The sequence below is a fragment of the Gopherus flavomarginatus genome, chromosome 2 (assembly GCF_025201925.1).
Source record: "Gopherus flavomarginatus isolate rGopFla2 chromosome 2, rGopFla2.mat.asm, whole genome shotgun sequence".
Lineage (NCBI taxonomy): Eukaryota > Metazoa > Chordata > Testudines > Testudinidae > Gopherus > Gopherus flavomarginatus.
Window position 1 is genome coordinate 213,818,176 of NC_066618.1, and position 16,518 is coordinate 213,834,693.

The 16,518-nt window shown below is 44.9% G+C and overlaps 1 protein-coding gene across 4 annotated transcripts in view; it reads right to left on the reverse strand.

Annotated features, from left to right (window-relative positions):
* Window positions 1-13,328, reverse strand: part of SMCHD1 (structural maintenance of chromosomes flexible hinge domain containing 1) — a 183,386-nt gene extending 170,058 nt beyond the window's left edge. For all 4 annotated transcript variants that reach the window (XM_050939184.1, XM_050939183.1, XM_050939185.1 and 1 more), the window contains exons 1-2: window positions 12,841-13,328; window positions 814-889 (exon numbers count right to left, since the gene is read on the reverse strand). In XM_050939184.1, coding sequence (XP_050795141.1) covers window positions 814-889; window positions 12,841-13,020 — 256 coding nt within the window. In that variant the 5' untranslated portion in view covers window positions 13,021-13,328. The remainder of the gene's footprint in view (window positions 1-813; window positions 890-12,840) is intronic.
* Between the last annotated feature and the right edge of the window lie 3,190 nt (window positions 13,329-16,518).

Consider the following 16,518-nt stretch of genomic DNA (forward strand, 5'->3'; position numbering starts at 1 on the left):
AAAGTTTAGACTTCTATTAGCCAAATGAAAAACATAACACCATAATGTACAGTGGAGAAGGCATTTTGTCATAGCCAAAATGGCTGAGATTTCCTTCCAGTTTTGCAGCAAAGTTTACATTTTGGTTAAACAGAAACAAAACAAAAGTTTGGCCAAAAACCAAAACCCCCCACAAACTTAGAAAATTAAGTAAACAAATGTATACGGTTATATTGGAAATACTTTTTCAACTTTATCTATAGTGTTCCTCATTTGCTAAGGTTATAATAAATCCACTACAAGAAAACAGAGTAGTTACAGTCACAATGAAAGGCTGATCTGTGTAACAGTTACAAAATGTTCTGTGTCACTGTCCAGGTATGCTAAACCCACTTTTTGCTCTAATTGCATAAGAAATTAAGCTTCACATAGAAAGAGATGCCATTTTGCAGACATTACTTGTCATGTAACTTAACCACTTTGTTAGTTTTTCAGTGCCCCAATGGTTCCTGGAAGAGTTGGCATTATTTAGAATTGCAAAATAAAAATACTAACCTTAACTATACATTGCACATTATACTTGCAAATGGAAGTACTTTATCTGATGACAGACAACTAAAATAGTTTCCATCATCAAAAACAGTGTGTGTGAAATTTGTTCCAAGATGGATTTTCGTAACAATTTTGCAAGGCATTGTTATATAAAGAAGCTTTGCACTTCCATTTGCTCTTGTATATGTAGCATAGAAATATAGTTGATACATAGTTGATAGAGTTATGCACTAGACAGCCGTTTTGGAGTGAGATGTATGGTAAATAATGTATTACACTTACTGAAGTTGTCATCTGTAACCTCTTTTCTATTGGTGGTTGTGATAACAAAGTTATCGTCAGAAGAAATGCAGAGTGCCTACAAAATTGTAAAAAAGTCAGTTATAAAAATCAACTGTTACATAAAGTGAAGATAAAAAAGAAAGGAAAAAGTAAAAAGGAATGGTCTCCTTTCCATTCATTTGGTCATCAATGAACAATGATCAAATATTCAGTATTTTGCCCTTAACATTACTTTAGGAACTGACAGAATGCAATCCAATTCCAAGAGTTCTTTTTCACTTGCTGTTACATCTTTGCACAATGCTCTGATATGAGAAGTTTTCCTTACATGATTTAAGCACCATCAACTAGACAGCTGTGCAAGGCTTTGCGCAAGGAGACACTGTCTTGTAGGCAATCATCTTAGAGCCTGACACGTGAAATATGAACAACCGTAATTTAAACTGCACAGCTACAAATATTAATGATCATGAAATAACCTATGCCTAGTATCTGACTACAATATCCACACAAAGAGAATAATACATCAGTTAGAATGGCATTTCTTTTACTTTTTCTAAAACAACATCTTCATTCAAAGTGGCCATTTGTTCTCACATTATAATAAATAAAATAAAAATCAGTTTTTTATAATACTCTAATTTTGAAAATTGCAGTCAAGTCCCATCAAACTTTTCTCTTTTCCAAGTTTAACAATACATTTTTGGTATTATCATATGCCTGACATACCTCTGACAATCTTCATTACCTCTTAACTATATCAAATCTCTGCTATAGCTTTCTTCAAAACTTGTACTTATTAGTTTAAACAAAATGTGTACTTTGATATGGTAACTTCTGTATTTTCTATACTTCTAATATATACAAACATCTTATTTGTCACTTCAAAATGATGCTGCACACCTAGTAAATATCTTAATTTAACTATTCTTTAGGATGCTGAAAACTTCCCACAACCCGCACAAGATCCTGTAAACTGAATATCCATTAGCATACAAGTTTAGCAAAATCAGATTAAACATGCACTACTTTATTATAGGGAAAGTGGATATCAGCCCCCATATTTAGGTTGCCTAACCTTTTCTATGAGAACAGACTCTTTCCCTAAGAAGCTCCAACATCTCCACTGTTTGCAACAAATTTGGAAGAGGCTACAAAAATGCATTTTCTTTGTCCCATGAAACTCCCTTCAAGTTTGATATTTGTAAACTACTAAATGTCACCATTTCGCTTCTGTTGCTTACACTCCTGAGGAAAATCTTGCCAGTATGCCAAAATAACCAATATTCTAAAGAGCCAGATCAATGCCACTGACAAAGCAGCAGCAGCATCACAGCGAAGGAGAGCAACAGGGTGATGACACAACAGCTGGAGCAGTAGAGCAGGTGCTACAAAATGACAAACTGTTTCATTTTAACAGACAGAAGATACTGATCTAAAAAAGATGTTTCAGTCAGTAAGGATTGGCAGGATCTAGAACCCAGGGTTGCAGGATCCTGACAATCCACTGAGGAGCTGGGTTGAGTAGTATCCAAAAATTACTGGACAGTTAGGTACTGCAGGAAGTACCACCCAAAGACACCAGAACAACAGAACCTTGTGGCCGCCTGACTGGTCCACACCAATTATTTAAACCAGGAAGTTGGCCTAGTGAGCCCTCTCAGCAACAATGAATACTCGTGCTCACTATTGCTACAGACCTTGCCTTTCATCCAGTCTTGGACACCTGCCTTTGATCCCTTCCTCAGTTGGCTTACTAACTAGTCCTGTCTCCTGCCTTCAACTCCAGCTCATCTTGACCATAGTACTAGTCTCGACTTGGCAACCTGTCACAACTCCTGAATTTAATCCCAGCCCAGCGAACACCACAGGGCCAGTTGCCTATGCCCCGGTCATTACAATAATAAACATCACAAGAGAAACATGTGTTAACAGTTTTGAAGGACAAGGTCATGATTTTATGAATTAAATTTGAGGAACAAGGAACAGCACAGAAGGAAGCATGAAAGTACTTGTAGGAAAAACAGGAAAATGGACAATGAAGCTTGGCACTGATTGCAGAGCAGAAAGCGTGGTGGACAATGATAAAGTTGAGTGGAGATAAATTATGGAAGGCTTTCAAAGGACAAGCACATTTTATTTGATGCAATGGAAAAGGTGGAAGGACAGGGATGAAACAGTCAAATCAACTGGCCAAAACGATGATCTTAGCTGTAGCATTTTGGACAGATGTGAGGGAGGCAAGATGTATGGCAGGAGGACCAGAGAGAAGCTGCATTAAGCGAAGAAGGGATAACAGACTGTCCAAGAATTTTGGCAATGTAAACAGAAAGCAAAGAATTATTATTTAACCTACTATAACTGTGATTCTTTCAGGTTTTGTAGTCACTGGATTTCATGGTTAAGGATACATGGGTCTCACGTGAACAAGCTCAGAATTTTTTGCATTGCAGTGTCCTCTGTGGCCACACATGCACCTTGTGCCTGCTCAAGCTCTCATGCAAAGCCATAAAGGGCAGAGCAGCTGCAACATTCCACCATTCCCTCACAATTTGAAGCCTGTGGTAGCTGGGAACTCCAAAAAAGCAGGAACAGAGGCCAGGTCATAGTAGCCACACTGACAACATTTTGAAGAATCAGTTACTGTAGATAGGCAACTGTTCTTGATTCTTCAAGTGTCAGTATAGATCTCTGTGTAGATGACTGGCAAGTAGTATCCTCTTAGGTGGTGGGAATGAGAAGTAGCAACTGCATCCGTTGAACCATTATGCATTGTACTTAGCTGCCATAGCTGATGCCAAGTTTGAGAGAGCAGTACTACAAACACTGTTCAAGTCTCAGAAAAACACACATTGCTGATACAGGCCAAGAATATCACCTGAACTCTGGTGCAGTGAGCCTTGAAGTCTGGCAGGAGAGGTATACCAGCACCTATGGTACCCATTTTGATATCCTCTGTAAGGAAATAGCTTGACTTTAGAAAAAACAGCCATTGCTCTAAACAGACAGGTCAACAGTCTGATTAATTTAGTTCAATCAATGTAGTAAAGCAAAGTCTAGTGCGTCTCTCTTTTTTCCTGATGTAGAGTGTGGCTTTGGGCAGAACTTAAGAAGACAGACAGGTTGAACAACTGATTTAGGTGAAAAATTCTCAGACCACCTTACAAATAAACAGGCGCAGTTGCAGCACCATCTTATTCCTATGGAATGTTCTATAGATGTGATTCAGATAAGTGACTGATGCTCACTGACTATTCCTGACTGAAGTAATAACCATTAGGAAGACTGTCTGGAGTGAGGTGGTGCAGGGAGCAATCTGACAGATGTTCAGATGGAGGCTTCACAAGTCTTAGATGAACCAGACTGAGGTCCCAGGCAGGAGCTGGTTCTTTGACTGGTGAGTGTGTAATAGTCACTTGAGAAACTTGGCATCTTGGGATGAGTAAACACCATCTGCCTATAGGTCGTTCTTGGTGAGCTAAAATCACCATAAGGTGGACTGTAATAGAGCTGAGCAAAAGCCCTACCTGTTTTAAGTGCAATAAGTGGTTGATGGTCTGCAGGAAAAGGTCCAGACCATGTGGGACTGCCAATATTGAGAAACTTTTCCTTTTAGACAAATACATTCTTCTGGTAGATGATTTCCTGCTGTGTTAGTATTTCCTAGACCTGTAACAAGAAGTCTTTGTCTGTGGTATTTCACCAGGTCAACAGCCACACCCTCAGCTGCAGTGACTTCAGGTCTGGATGGTGTATCTGGCCATGGTATTGTAAGATCAGGTCCAAGAAATCTGGGAGTTGGACTGGAGGCAAGATGGACATTTGTAATAGTCTGTCAGCCGAAATGGCCTTGCCCGTATCAAACTATGATAATGATAATGGCTTTGTCTCCTTTGATTTTGGAAATGACACTGGAGGTCAAGGGAATCGATGGAAAGGCATACAAGAGGCCTTTTTCCTGTTTGTAATAAGCTCTCATGAGAAGGAAGGTGTTTGGTAATGATCCTGGACTCGCCTCCTCTTTGGAATAAAAGGTCCAGCACTTGGAATTGACATTCGAGGTGGATAGCTCTATCATCAGGGTCCTCCAACACAGGAATATCATCTCTATGATGGACTTCCACAACAACCACTTGTGAGTGGTGACCAACTGTCTGATCAGGACTTCTGCCAGTTGTTGCTGACACCTGGGAGATAAAGAGCCATAATGTTATCAACTGTTGGTGGTATGTCCAGGGTCTAAAAGCTTCCAGGCAGAAAGGAGAGGAGTGTGTGCCTCTCTGCTTGTTTATGCAGTGCATCACAAGGCATTATGCATCAAGATACGCAGTGGGGAAGTTTTGCAGAACATGTAGGAAGACTATGCAGGAGCATGTTCATATGGAACCCAATATCCTCTGGGGACTATGTCCCCGTATTTGAAGGTAGCCCAGGTAGACCTGCTAACCTGTATCAGACACATCCACAATTACAGTCTTGTTCAGAGAATGGTACCTCTCTATGCATGTTTACAGGTTCTCTCTACCACCTACAACTGCTCTAACTCTGGCTCAGATTGAAGTCTGGCAACTGGCACCATGTAGCTGCATGCAGACATATGGCATAGGAGCCCCAGACACAAGCATACCATTGTAGGCATGTTTTCTTCTACCCCATGCACCAGCGTTTGCATAGACAGGAACCTGCTTTCACTGAACTAAAGTCAATCAGGGCTCCTATGAACTCTATGGTCTGTGGTGACCTGGAGAGCTAGAAGGATGAAGAAAAGAGTTACCGCCTTGAATCTGAGGTGGCATATATATTTGTTCATTCTCCTCAGGCCTAAGGTAGGTCAAAGACCTCCTTTTCTTCTTTGGAATAAGGAAGTATAGGCAGAAGATTCCACCCCTTTATTCTCACGTTCTCTTCTACTGATCCAAGACAAAGCAATTAGTCCCCTTCTGTTTGTAACAGACTCCCATTAGAAGAGTCTATGAAAAGAGGATGGTAGTGAATGGAACTGTATAGGACAGACTTGGGCAATGGTAATCAATACCCATTTGTCAGCTGTGATAGCTGCCCAGGCTCGATAGAATGTAGCAGGTAGTTCCAGAAGATTGGTGTAGACTTCAGATTAGCTTAGTTGTGGCTCTCGACATTCCTGTTAAACCTACCGCCTCAGGAGGGAGCTGGGATGGTCAAGGAGGCAGAAGAGGAGTGTCCCCTGAAGTACTAGGTTTCTTCTGTTGCTGATATTCAGTCTGTCAGTCCCAGAAGTAAGGTGTACTCAGGCTTTGTTTGGGTTGATATCTGTAAGGCTTTTTGTAGGATGCCAGCAGATAAATCTTCAGAGAGTTTAATGTCATCCTTGATGGATTCAAGAGACTCTAAGCCACCTCCATCAGAACCTGCACCACCTTACCCTTCAGGAGAGGTAAGAAAGCCTGGTAGGCTAGGCAAACTGCTTTGAGTTCCCTGATGTTTATTATGGAGGGCCAGATCATCCCACAACCAGCAGCCCTGCGTACTGCTGGTCCAGGTGTGCTCGCCAGCCCACATCCGAAGAATCAGAGATTAGGGTCACTGACGGGGCCACAAAGAGAACTCCCTCTAACACTGACCCAGAGTCCAATCACCAATCTAGGGATGACCAGATGTAATCCGGCACTTCGATTACCCAGTCTAGGTCCTGCCTGTTGAGAATATAGATTGACACCAGCCACGCTTGCAGAGGCCAGAGATGGAGCCAAGCATGACCAACCACGTATGTACACGCGGCCATGTGGCTCAACAACTACAGTAAGGTGTGAGTCATGGTGAGTGGGTGGTTCTTTACATGGAAGATCAGGTCCGACATGGAGTCGAGGACTACTCCAATTAACTCTATCCATTGCACTGGCCTTAAGGTGGACTTTTTTGTTGCTTATCAACAGGCCCAGGTCACGGCAGGTGGCTATTACCAGATCGAGGCTCCTCTGCACTTGTTTCGGAGATCTGCCCTTGATGAGCCAATCATCAAGATATGGGAAGACCTGGACCCCTCCATATCTCAGGTAAGGGGCCACTGGCACCAGACATTTTAAGCATACTCTTGGGACTGAGGAGAGGCTGAAAGGCAGCACCGTGAACTGGAAATCGTGTCCACCCATTATGAAACGGAGGAAATGTCTGTGACCTTGAAATATGGAAATACGCGTCCTTCAAGTTGAGGGTGGTGTACCAGTCTCCTGGATCTAGGAAGGGGGTGATGGAGGCCAGGGAGACGATGCAAAACTTCAACTTTGTGAGAGACTTGCTAAGGTGTTGTAAGACTAAAATAGGTCTGAGGCCCCTGTGACAGATTGGGTCACAGAAACCCCTTGGGATCTGCCACCTGATGTGCTGAGACTACCTCTAAGCCCGTTTTCCCAGGCAGCTTGGGACTTCAGTGCCCTACCTGGTTGTGCCAGACATGCAAGCCTCATACAAACACAGACCCAGGTTTGAACCACATCCCCCACAAGCTGCAGGCTTAACTGAAAACAGCTTAAGAAGTGCTCCTGTCTCTAGCACTCAGATACCCAGCTCCCAATGGGGTCCAAACCCCAAATAAATTTGTTTTACTCTGTATGTTTATACAGGGTAAAGGTATAAATTGTTTGCCCTTTATAACACTGATAGAGAGATACGCACAGCAGTTTGTTCCTCCAGGAATTAATACTTGCTCTGGGTGCACACTGGTTGCACACTGAACAGGGGCTCCTTGATAACTTCATTAGGGTCAATCTCTGATGGCAGAAGAGAGGGATCACTGCTTTATATCAACAAGAAGGAATAAGTCAGGATGGCACGGAGGAATATATTCCTAAGAGAAAAGTGGTGCTGGTACTGGATCGGATGTCTCTTCAATACTGCGAATATCTCCAGGGGTGATACGGATACCTACAGCATACTTGAGATTGTTGCTCATCTCCATTGTGGACACTGGTTACAGGCTTGGTGCTAGGTCTCTCATTCTGCCCGTTTAGGGACTTAGTTCTCAGAGCTGTGTCTTGCATCTTCCATCTGAGAACATCCTTTGATCTTGGAAACAAGTTTATGCCTAGAGTAGCTATGCAAGTCAACATCCTGTTTGAGTGGGCAAAGGTGCCAGCTTTGCTGCTTAAGTGGGGGAAACTTGTTTAAGAGCCAAGCTGTTGGCCCTGGTGCTAATGCGCTCAATTCTGAGACTGTCAGCACTGAAGTCTTACACACTGGGGACTTCTCCAACATGTTGAGGAGGTTGGTGTTGATGCGATTGACGCCAACACTGCCCGTGTCCTCTTTACATTATTGTAATTGCCTTATCCCAGAGCAAGAAGAAAGACTAAGGGAGAACTAGCTGATGCTGGTATATCTGGCCTCACTCTGATCATAATAGTCAGCCCTCAGGGTCCAAAGTGACCTACATGGACAGCTCAAGTAGATATAGGTTGAGCTGCGTATCCCTGAACTTGCAGATCCTGATGGAGAAGAGCTTGCACACAGAGTAGTTATCCAGAAGGCACTCTCTCCTAGGCAGAAGAGACATTGGCTGAGTTCATCCTTTATAAGGATCAAACATTTCTATGACAGGCAGGTTTTGAACCCTGGGGCATGGCAGTTGATGCTAAGAGCCTCGCCCTGCCATACATGGGGATGTACTAGATGACAGTGGAGTCAATCAACCTCACTTTTTTTTTTTTTTTTTAAAGAAACATGCTTTTACTCTAAAGTGTGAAAACAGAATTCTTCACCAAATGGGTTGAAAAGAACTGGTTTAAGGGATCTGAATAGAGTACCGGACTAGATACTCGCTGGATTCCATCTTGCTGTCATAGTTGTTAAGAGGGACGTGAGGGAGGAGAATGGCCACTCAGCCTTTTATGCCCTCAAATGGGAGGCACAGTACGCATAATGACCATGAAGAACACTACTATTCAGAAGAAATCCAATTTTGTGCACATGATCACCTATAGTGGGACCCACACTTGACACAAAGAGTGGATCTTCTGAACATTGATCATGACCAACATTAGAGCTAGTTGGAATATTTTTGACAAAATAAAGTATCAGAACATTTTGGTTTCAACTAAGACTTCATCAAAATGTCTTGGGTTTTTTTGGGTTGAGGAAGATAAAGAGACCATCACACTATCGCCTAGTGGCCTGAGACGTGGGAAACTCAGTCTCAAGTCTTTGCTCTGCAAGAATCAGAGTGATCTAGTGTGAATAACTCTGCTTTGAATCAGCCAGGATTTGAACCTGCGTCTCCCATGTACCAGACCACTCCCCTAACCACCACGCTACACATACATCAATCATTCAGACATTTGGATATCTCTTCTCAAATTGAAATTTTCTGCACAATTCCATTTTCACAAAAAGTTGAAAGGGTTTGTTTTCATTCCAAAGCAGAAGATACACAAATTTTTCAACTTCAAATGTTGCAGCAAAGCAGAATTGTCATCCTCCTGTTAGCCCTAACCAATACCATCACCAGTTCTCATCTTCTCCTTGTCTTTTGGCTTCTCTACTTTTGTTCAGGCACTGAAACCTGATGGCAACAGAACTTCTTGAGACAGGGCACCTCTGCCCAAGCCTCCTGATTGAGACAGAGGTGCAGGTATAGTTCCAGCACCTCTCCTTTAGAGGTTCTGGGGTGCTTTTCTCTTTGAGGATGTCTATGTGAAATTACCCATTCTACAGTAATCTTAATAAACCATCAACTACAAATATTAAAATAAGAGAATGAAAAAATAAAATAAATGGTTTGCTTAACAAATCTAAATTAATCCTTCTCATGACTGAATCTAAATAAGACGCGAGAAACTTCTCTTTTGTCCAGAGACCAACTCTTGCTCTCTGTTCTTTAGTTACTTAAGCCCCTCCCCTGATTTTCCTAACCAGTTACACAAAAACACTCCAGGACTAGGAGAATTACTCATCCTGCAGGACACAGCACAATGAAGGATGATGACTAATAGCAAATAATGACCTTTCAAAGGCTGAACAACCTTGCTCAGCCACCAACTTGCCTGGACTATACTCAGAGTATAGCTGACTATACTCAGATTCAGACAGGCCTCTTGCTTAACTTCTCCAAGCAACTATTTCTTTTATCAAGAAATGACTTATGACCAGGTTCCCAGACCTTCCATCACAGTTATGAAGGAAGAAGCAACAGGACTTGGATACTGTCTGGATTTATGGATCCAAAGAGAGGGCTTGTATCACACAAAATGCCCAGGAAATGACGACTACGCTTTCACACTGGTGGAGGGAGAGGAGTGCACTTGAGTAGACAATGAATTCAATTTGAGATTTTATCATCAAAAGGTGAAACCAGGACTTCCACAAGACATCTGAAAGATAGGCCAAAATTTGAAATTGGATGGAGTCAGACAGATTAGGATTAGAAAGTTAAATTTCATCTGGAGGATCCGCTTAGCTAGGTAAGCACTCAATGGCCTGATGTGAGATGCAAGAAAAATTGCCCCATCATCATTTCCTAGGAGAGATTTTTTTGCTGGTTTGGATTGAACAGCACACCAACATTTGACACACCTAGATGAGTCAGAACAGCTCTTAGTGTTCACAGACACATCAGGAACTGCACAAGTCAGCTGAGATGGGGCAAGATAGTAAACTTCCACTAATAAAGGGCTGCCAGCATCACAACAATGAACTTTGTGAAGATACGGGAGCAAATACAAAACCAAATGATAAGGTGGCATATTAAAAATGCATTTGAGACGGAGCAAGCCATAGATATTTTTGAAACAAAAGATATGTAGCTAGGCATTCCTTAGGTATCTGGAAGTGAAAATCTTCTGGTACTGCTGTGACAAACCAAATAGTCTAGATTTTGAATTTCTTGCAGACTGTAAAACCCTCCAAACTCATATCCTCAACTAACACTCCAGTCATCTCTGGTCCAACCCAAACAGCCAGTCACTCTCTGAACCTGACATTTTGATTAGATGTTGATAATAGAGCAGCGGTTTTCAAACTATGGGTTGCAAGCTAGTACTGGGTCACAGAATGTAAGGCACTGGGTCACGGTGCCTCTGGCCAGCACCACCAAACAGGCCATTAAAAGTCCCATCGCATGTACAGCTCAGCTAAGGCAGGCTAGTCCATACCTGTTCTGACACCACACTGTGCCTTGGAGGTTGGGGGGAGGGGGTTCCCATTGGCCAGGAACCACCAGCAGTACAGCCTTCAGAGCCAAGCAGCCGGCCAGTACCTGCCGCCCTCCACTGCGCCTTCAGAGCTGGGCGGCTGGAGAGCAGCGGCTGCTGGCCAGACGCCCAGCTCTGAAGGCAGTGCCATCACCAGCAGTAGCACAGAAGTAAGGCTGGCATGCTATTGCTACCCTTACTTCTGCACTGCTGCTGCTAGCAACATTGCCTTCAGAGCTGGGCACCCAGACAGCAGCCACCACTCTGGCTGCCCAGTTCTGAAGGCAGTGCAGAAGCACAGGTAGCAATACCACCCTCCCCCCCAAATAGGCTTGCAACCCCCCCCCCCTTTGGGTCAGGACCCCCAGTTTGAAAAACACTGTGAGGAATCACACTTCTTGTGGACTGGTCATAGCAAATTTTGCTGTTTATGCCATGACCGCCCACAAAAATGTGATTTCTCCTTAATTTAAGTAGACCCCTAGGTATAGAAAGCAGCAGCAAGATTTAAACACAACTAGGAAGTGCATAGCAAAACAGTGGGCAGAATCAAAGAAGACAGATACCCAACTCCAAAAGTTTTTAAATTTTAGAAAGCTGTGTGACCAGTCATATTTCCACCCACTGCCATCTCTTCAACAGACAAGTTAATTCCACTGATTAGCCACAAGGCATTCTCTCAAATAAGTAATGCCTCCACCCATTTCCATTTCATATCTGGGCTTCTAGAGCAGTGCTCCCTAATTTTTTGCTGTCGTCCCCCTACCAGTAATGAAATCTGTCCACACCCCAGCAGAAGTTGTCATCGGGAGCAGGGCAGAGCTGGGTGGCACCTCCATGGGGGCTGGCCCAGGCCCTGCCACATCTCCTGAATGTTCCTCCATGCCCTCCTAGGGGGTCTAGAGAGTTATATAACTCATGTTTCCTAAGATGCATAAGGACCTTCCCTTTTAGTCTTCTAGAATAAAGTTTTCCACTCCCAAACTCAAACTTCTGTCTTGCAAGAAAAAATGAAATGTGATTGTCACAAAAATATTTAAAAGTGACACATTCAAAAATGTGGAAAAGACTTGAGGTAAAAGCCAGCAAGTACTTTTTTCCTCGGGGGGGGGGGGACGGGGGGACCAAACAGCTGCAGTCCTGATAATGGAGAACTTTTGTTTCCCAGTTACAAGGTTTCTTAATCCAACAAATTCTTCTCTCCCAAGAAATTAGCTGAAACTAAACTTTAAACAAACCAACAAAACTCCTCTTTGTAATTTTTTTAAATGGCAGAGAAACATAACACATGCATCTGATGAAGCTTATACCCGAATACGTTTGTTAGTCTCTAGGATGCCACAAGGACTCCTCCATGTTTTCACTGATAGACTAACACAGCTACCCCTCTGAAAGGGGTAACACACACAGGTTCCCAATATGTAGCCGGCCTATGAGTTTCTTCTGTCCAGGAGACTACAGCTCACAGTGGTGACCGGCAAGGATCCAGCCACCAGAGGCCAACAACAGAACACGGAAGGACACCAACGTGCCACCGCAGCCCCAGCGTGCCACGCGCACTGAGCACAGCGACCCGGTGCTCTTCAGCGCCTCGCCAGGCAGACAGCGGCAATCACCGCCGCCCCCGCTCCCGAGAAAGGAATGTAGCATCACGTGGGGCAAAGCGGCACGTGCCGGGCTCGGCGGCACCAGATCCCCGGACGGTATCGCGTGCTAGAACGCCCAACGGCCGGTCGGTTGGGCAGGACCAGGGACTCCAAGCCCGCTGCCTCCAACCTCCCCTCGCGCCCGTGTCTCCTCCCTGCCCCCCAGTCACCCCGCACAGCTGTCGTAGCAGCCCTGTTCTGCCCGCCCGGGCCCCCGCTACCTGGCACACGGCGCTGCGGAAGCCGCGGTAGGTCTCCTCGCCGCAGCTCAGCACTTTCTCCTTGGGGTCCCCCTGCTCCCGGCGCCGGTCGAACAGGAACACGGTCCGGTCCCTGCTGCCGTGCGGCCCTGACAGACTCGGCCTAGGAGCCTTGGTGCCGCTTCCCGCCACCGCTGCCATGTTGAGAAAGCAGTAGAGACGGAAACTGCCCTGACGCCGTTGCCTCAGCCTGGCTTCTGGCGCGCGGGCTCCCCCGTCTGGCGCTGCTCTCCCAGCGAGCGGCAGCCTCCTCGAGGAAGGGGCGGGGCTGGAGAGCCCCAGGGAAGGGGCGGGGCCTGTCGAGTTAGGGGGCGGGGCCTGGAGATTGAACCTAGGCCGGGGAAGGGGGACACGGAAGTACAATAGCGGAAGGGGCAGGGCTGAGCGCGACGCCAAGATGAATCAGCCTGAGGGCGGAGTTAAGAGCTGGGGTGGGCTGAGGGTAGGGACCAGGCGGGAAAGAATCATCCCGGGATGGACTAAAACCAAGGGCCGTACGTCACTTCCGTGCCAGGATGCACCATAGAGAGGGGAAATGATGTGGCCAGGGAAGCCTCGATTTTTCACCCAGGAATTCTGAGCGCTGCTGCTGCCCCCTCAGGCGGTGGGAGGAGACCGTCTGTGCAGGCGGCACCGGAATCACGTGTTCCTCTGCGCCCCTCCCAGCCAGGCTCGCCTGCGGACCACATGGAAGCTGCTGCGCTGGTAGGCGGAGAATCATTGCCACAGGGCGATTGCTGCAAACTGTGGCTCTGCAGGCGCAGCCTGAGCCTCCACCTCCTGCCCCCGCCTGGAGTAGAGCCCGGAGCAGCCCCGGAGGGGCGGCTGCTCGGTGCCATGTTCGCGGCGGCCGCGGCTGTTCTTAGCCCTGGGATCGCCCTTTCTGCCCCGTGCCTCCAGCTAGTCCCACCCAGCCGCTACCGCTCAGTGGTATCGTTTCGGGACGTCACCGCCAGACGCCCTCCGCCGGGCTCCGTTGCTAATTGAGCAGAGTGCAGGGTTCCACTCCTCCTGGAGCTGATCAAAGATTCAGTTGCGCTGAACCCATCCTGGCCACACAAAGCAGGGGACCCGGCTCCGCCCTGTATCTGTTTCCCCTTCCAACCTGTAGTTCCGGAGAGTAGAGACTCTGTTCTGGATTTGCGTGCTTACGGAGAGAGTTGATTGACTGAAAATAACGTGAGGGTGAGGAGCAAAGGTGTTGTACTGAAGTGACACCCACAACGAGACACAGAAAATAACGTGAGGGTGAGGAGCAAAGGTGTTGTACTGAAGTGACACCCACAGCGAGACACAGAAAATAACGTGAGGGTGAGGAGCAAAGGTGTTGTACTGAAGTGACACCCACAACGAGACACAATCTCAGATGTAGATCCCTAAAAATGTTTAGTAAAAGATCAAACCGACAATAATTTGTAATCGGATTACATATATGATCATTATTAGATTTCAGGGTTAGCACAGTAGTGAGATGAATGGAGCTAATCACTACCTCTGAGTTGCTATTTCATTTGCAAACTCAGAAAGACAATGCTCTATTGTCTCTGCACTGATAAAACCTAGACATTATTTTTTAAATGTAAACATAAATTCTGCAGAAACTCATTGGGCTGCTACAGGAGTGCTGATCTACCAGTTATACTGGTTCAATCTACCTATAACCACAAACTACTTAAATACAGATTAGTAAGAAAATCCACCCAAAACAAACAAAATCATGGAACTAACGTTGTGTGCTGCCATCAAATTGTTCACTCTGCTTGTGTGTTCTACCTAGAATGACTGATGTCCTAATTTTATAAGGACAGTCCTGATATTTGGGGCTTTGGTCTTATATAGGTGCCTATTACCCCTCACCCTCTGAACCAATTTTTCACAGCTTGCTGTCTAGTCATCCTAGTTCTACCCTATCCACCACCCTTTGCCTGGCTGGTCTATTTAGACAGTGTATGTGTTACATACAGCCTTGCTCCAGCTGATATAAGTGTCCTACTACATCAAGATAATAACTCCACTTCCGCTGATGTAGTTAGGGCAACACAGTGTCTGTGTACACACTGTTATTTATTTACATGGGCTGTTGGCTGTCTTTTTTGTCAATTTCACCACTCCATGCTGAAGGCTCCTGCTTCCAGCTGAGCTGGTCCCAGCATCCTGCTCCAAGGTGTGAGCCCAGCTGCACCAAGGCTCACTGCTGGGAGCCCAGGTGGCTGTCACTCCTGTCAGGGAGCAGGGAGGCAAGATTCTCTGCAGCTGCCCTGCTGCTGTTGGAGAACTGAAAGCCTGAGGGATGTCATGCTCCCATCGGGGAGCAGGGAACCGAGAGTAGGGGCAGGCAGATAGGCTCTCAGTGGGGAGGAGTGGCAACCAGTGGGGAGCTGCAAGTGGAGCTGAGAGCCTCTTAGGTCCCTGGAAGCACTCCTCATGAGGATGCATACCACTGGTTGAAGGAGGGTAGTATGGACAAGTAAGCTGTAAGTCAACAATATTAACAGGTCAACTTAAACATTTTTATTCCTCTAGACATGCCCCAATATGCAGTCATTCATTCTGTAGGTGTAGCCTGCATTCCTTGTTCCGAGAAGTATAACTTTGCATTTGGCTATATTAAAACATATTTTGTTTGAATTGGCCCAGTTTATGAAACAATCCAAATCATTCTGTGGGACATCATGTCCTGATCCTTGTTTATAACTTAGACAATCTTTGTGTCATCCACAAATTTTATCAGAAATAATTATATTATACTACCATATCATTAATGAAAACGTTAACTAGCACTGGGCCTAGTACGATTTCCTGGAGAACCTCACTAGAAACACTCCCATTTGATGATGATTCCTCACTGATGACTACTAAGTAGAGGCCTAAAGTACCCAAGTTACAGAGAGGTTTAGGGGGAGGTGAGCCCCCTCACTACTTGTAGGGACTATCTTACTTCTCCTTTATGGCCTCCTTTTCACTACTGTTTAAATTAAAGCAAGCCACTTGACGTTCAGTTACTCCTCTTCACCCCCACCCCAAGCACACACACACACACACACACATAATTTTTCCCCATAATTCAAGAACTGCCAGGTTCACTAATCCTGTTCCCCTTAAATCAAATAGAGTTTTGACATGGATTTAAATGGGAGTGGGACTAGCCCCAAGTGAGTAAAGTCAAATGGGAAGAATTATACAAATCCAGTATAGGAAGTGGCTATGGAATCCTTAAAAAAAAAAAAAAAAAAAGAAAAGAAAAACCTCACAAACATAACACACAATAAATTACTATGAATATGATTTCTTATAACACTACTCCCCTGAGGAACTTACTGGTTTCTTTTTATACTTTTTCTCCATAAAGACTTTCTAATTGTTAAAAATTGGAATATTTGTGTCATTTTGATAATGCCACTTTATTCAATTTCCCCCTCTCTAAGAATAGAAAGAATATAACTCCAGAACAGCATTTAACTAAAATAGTTCAGGAGATATTTAAATTTAAATGTATTCTCAGCTCTCTTCAAAGTAGCAGTGAAACCGATTTAGATCAGCAAACAGTTCAAAGCTTCCTAGCCCACATACTTCCCACCCTCCACACACTTGAAGTGACAAAAATGCTCTATGGAAGGATTGCTGTTCATGACCTAGAGA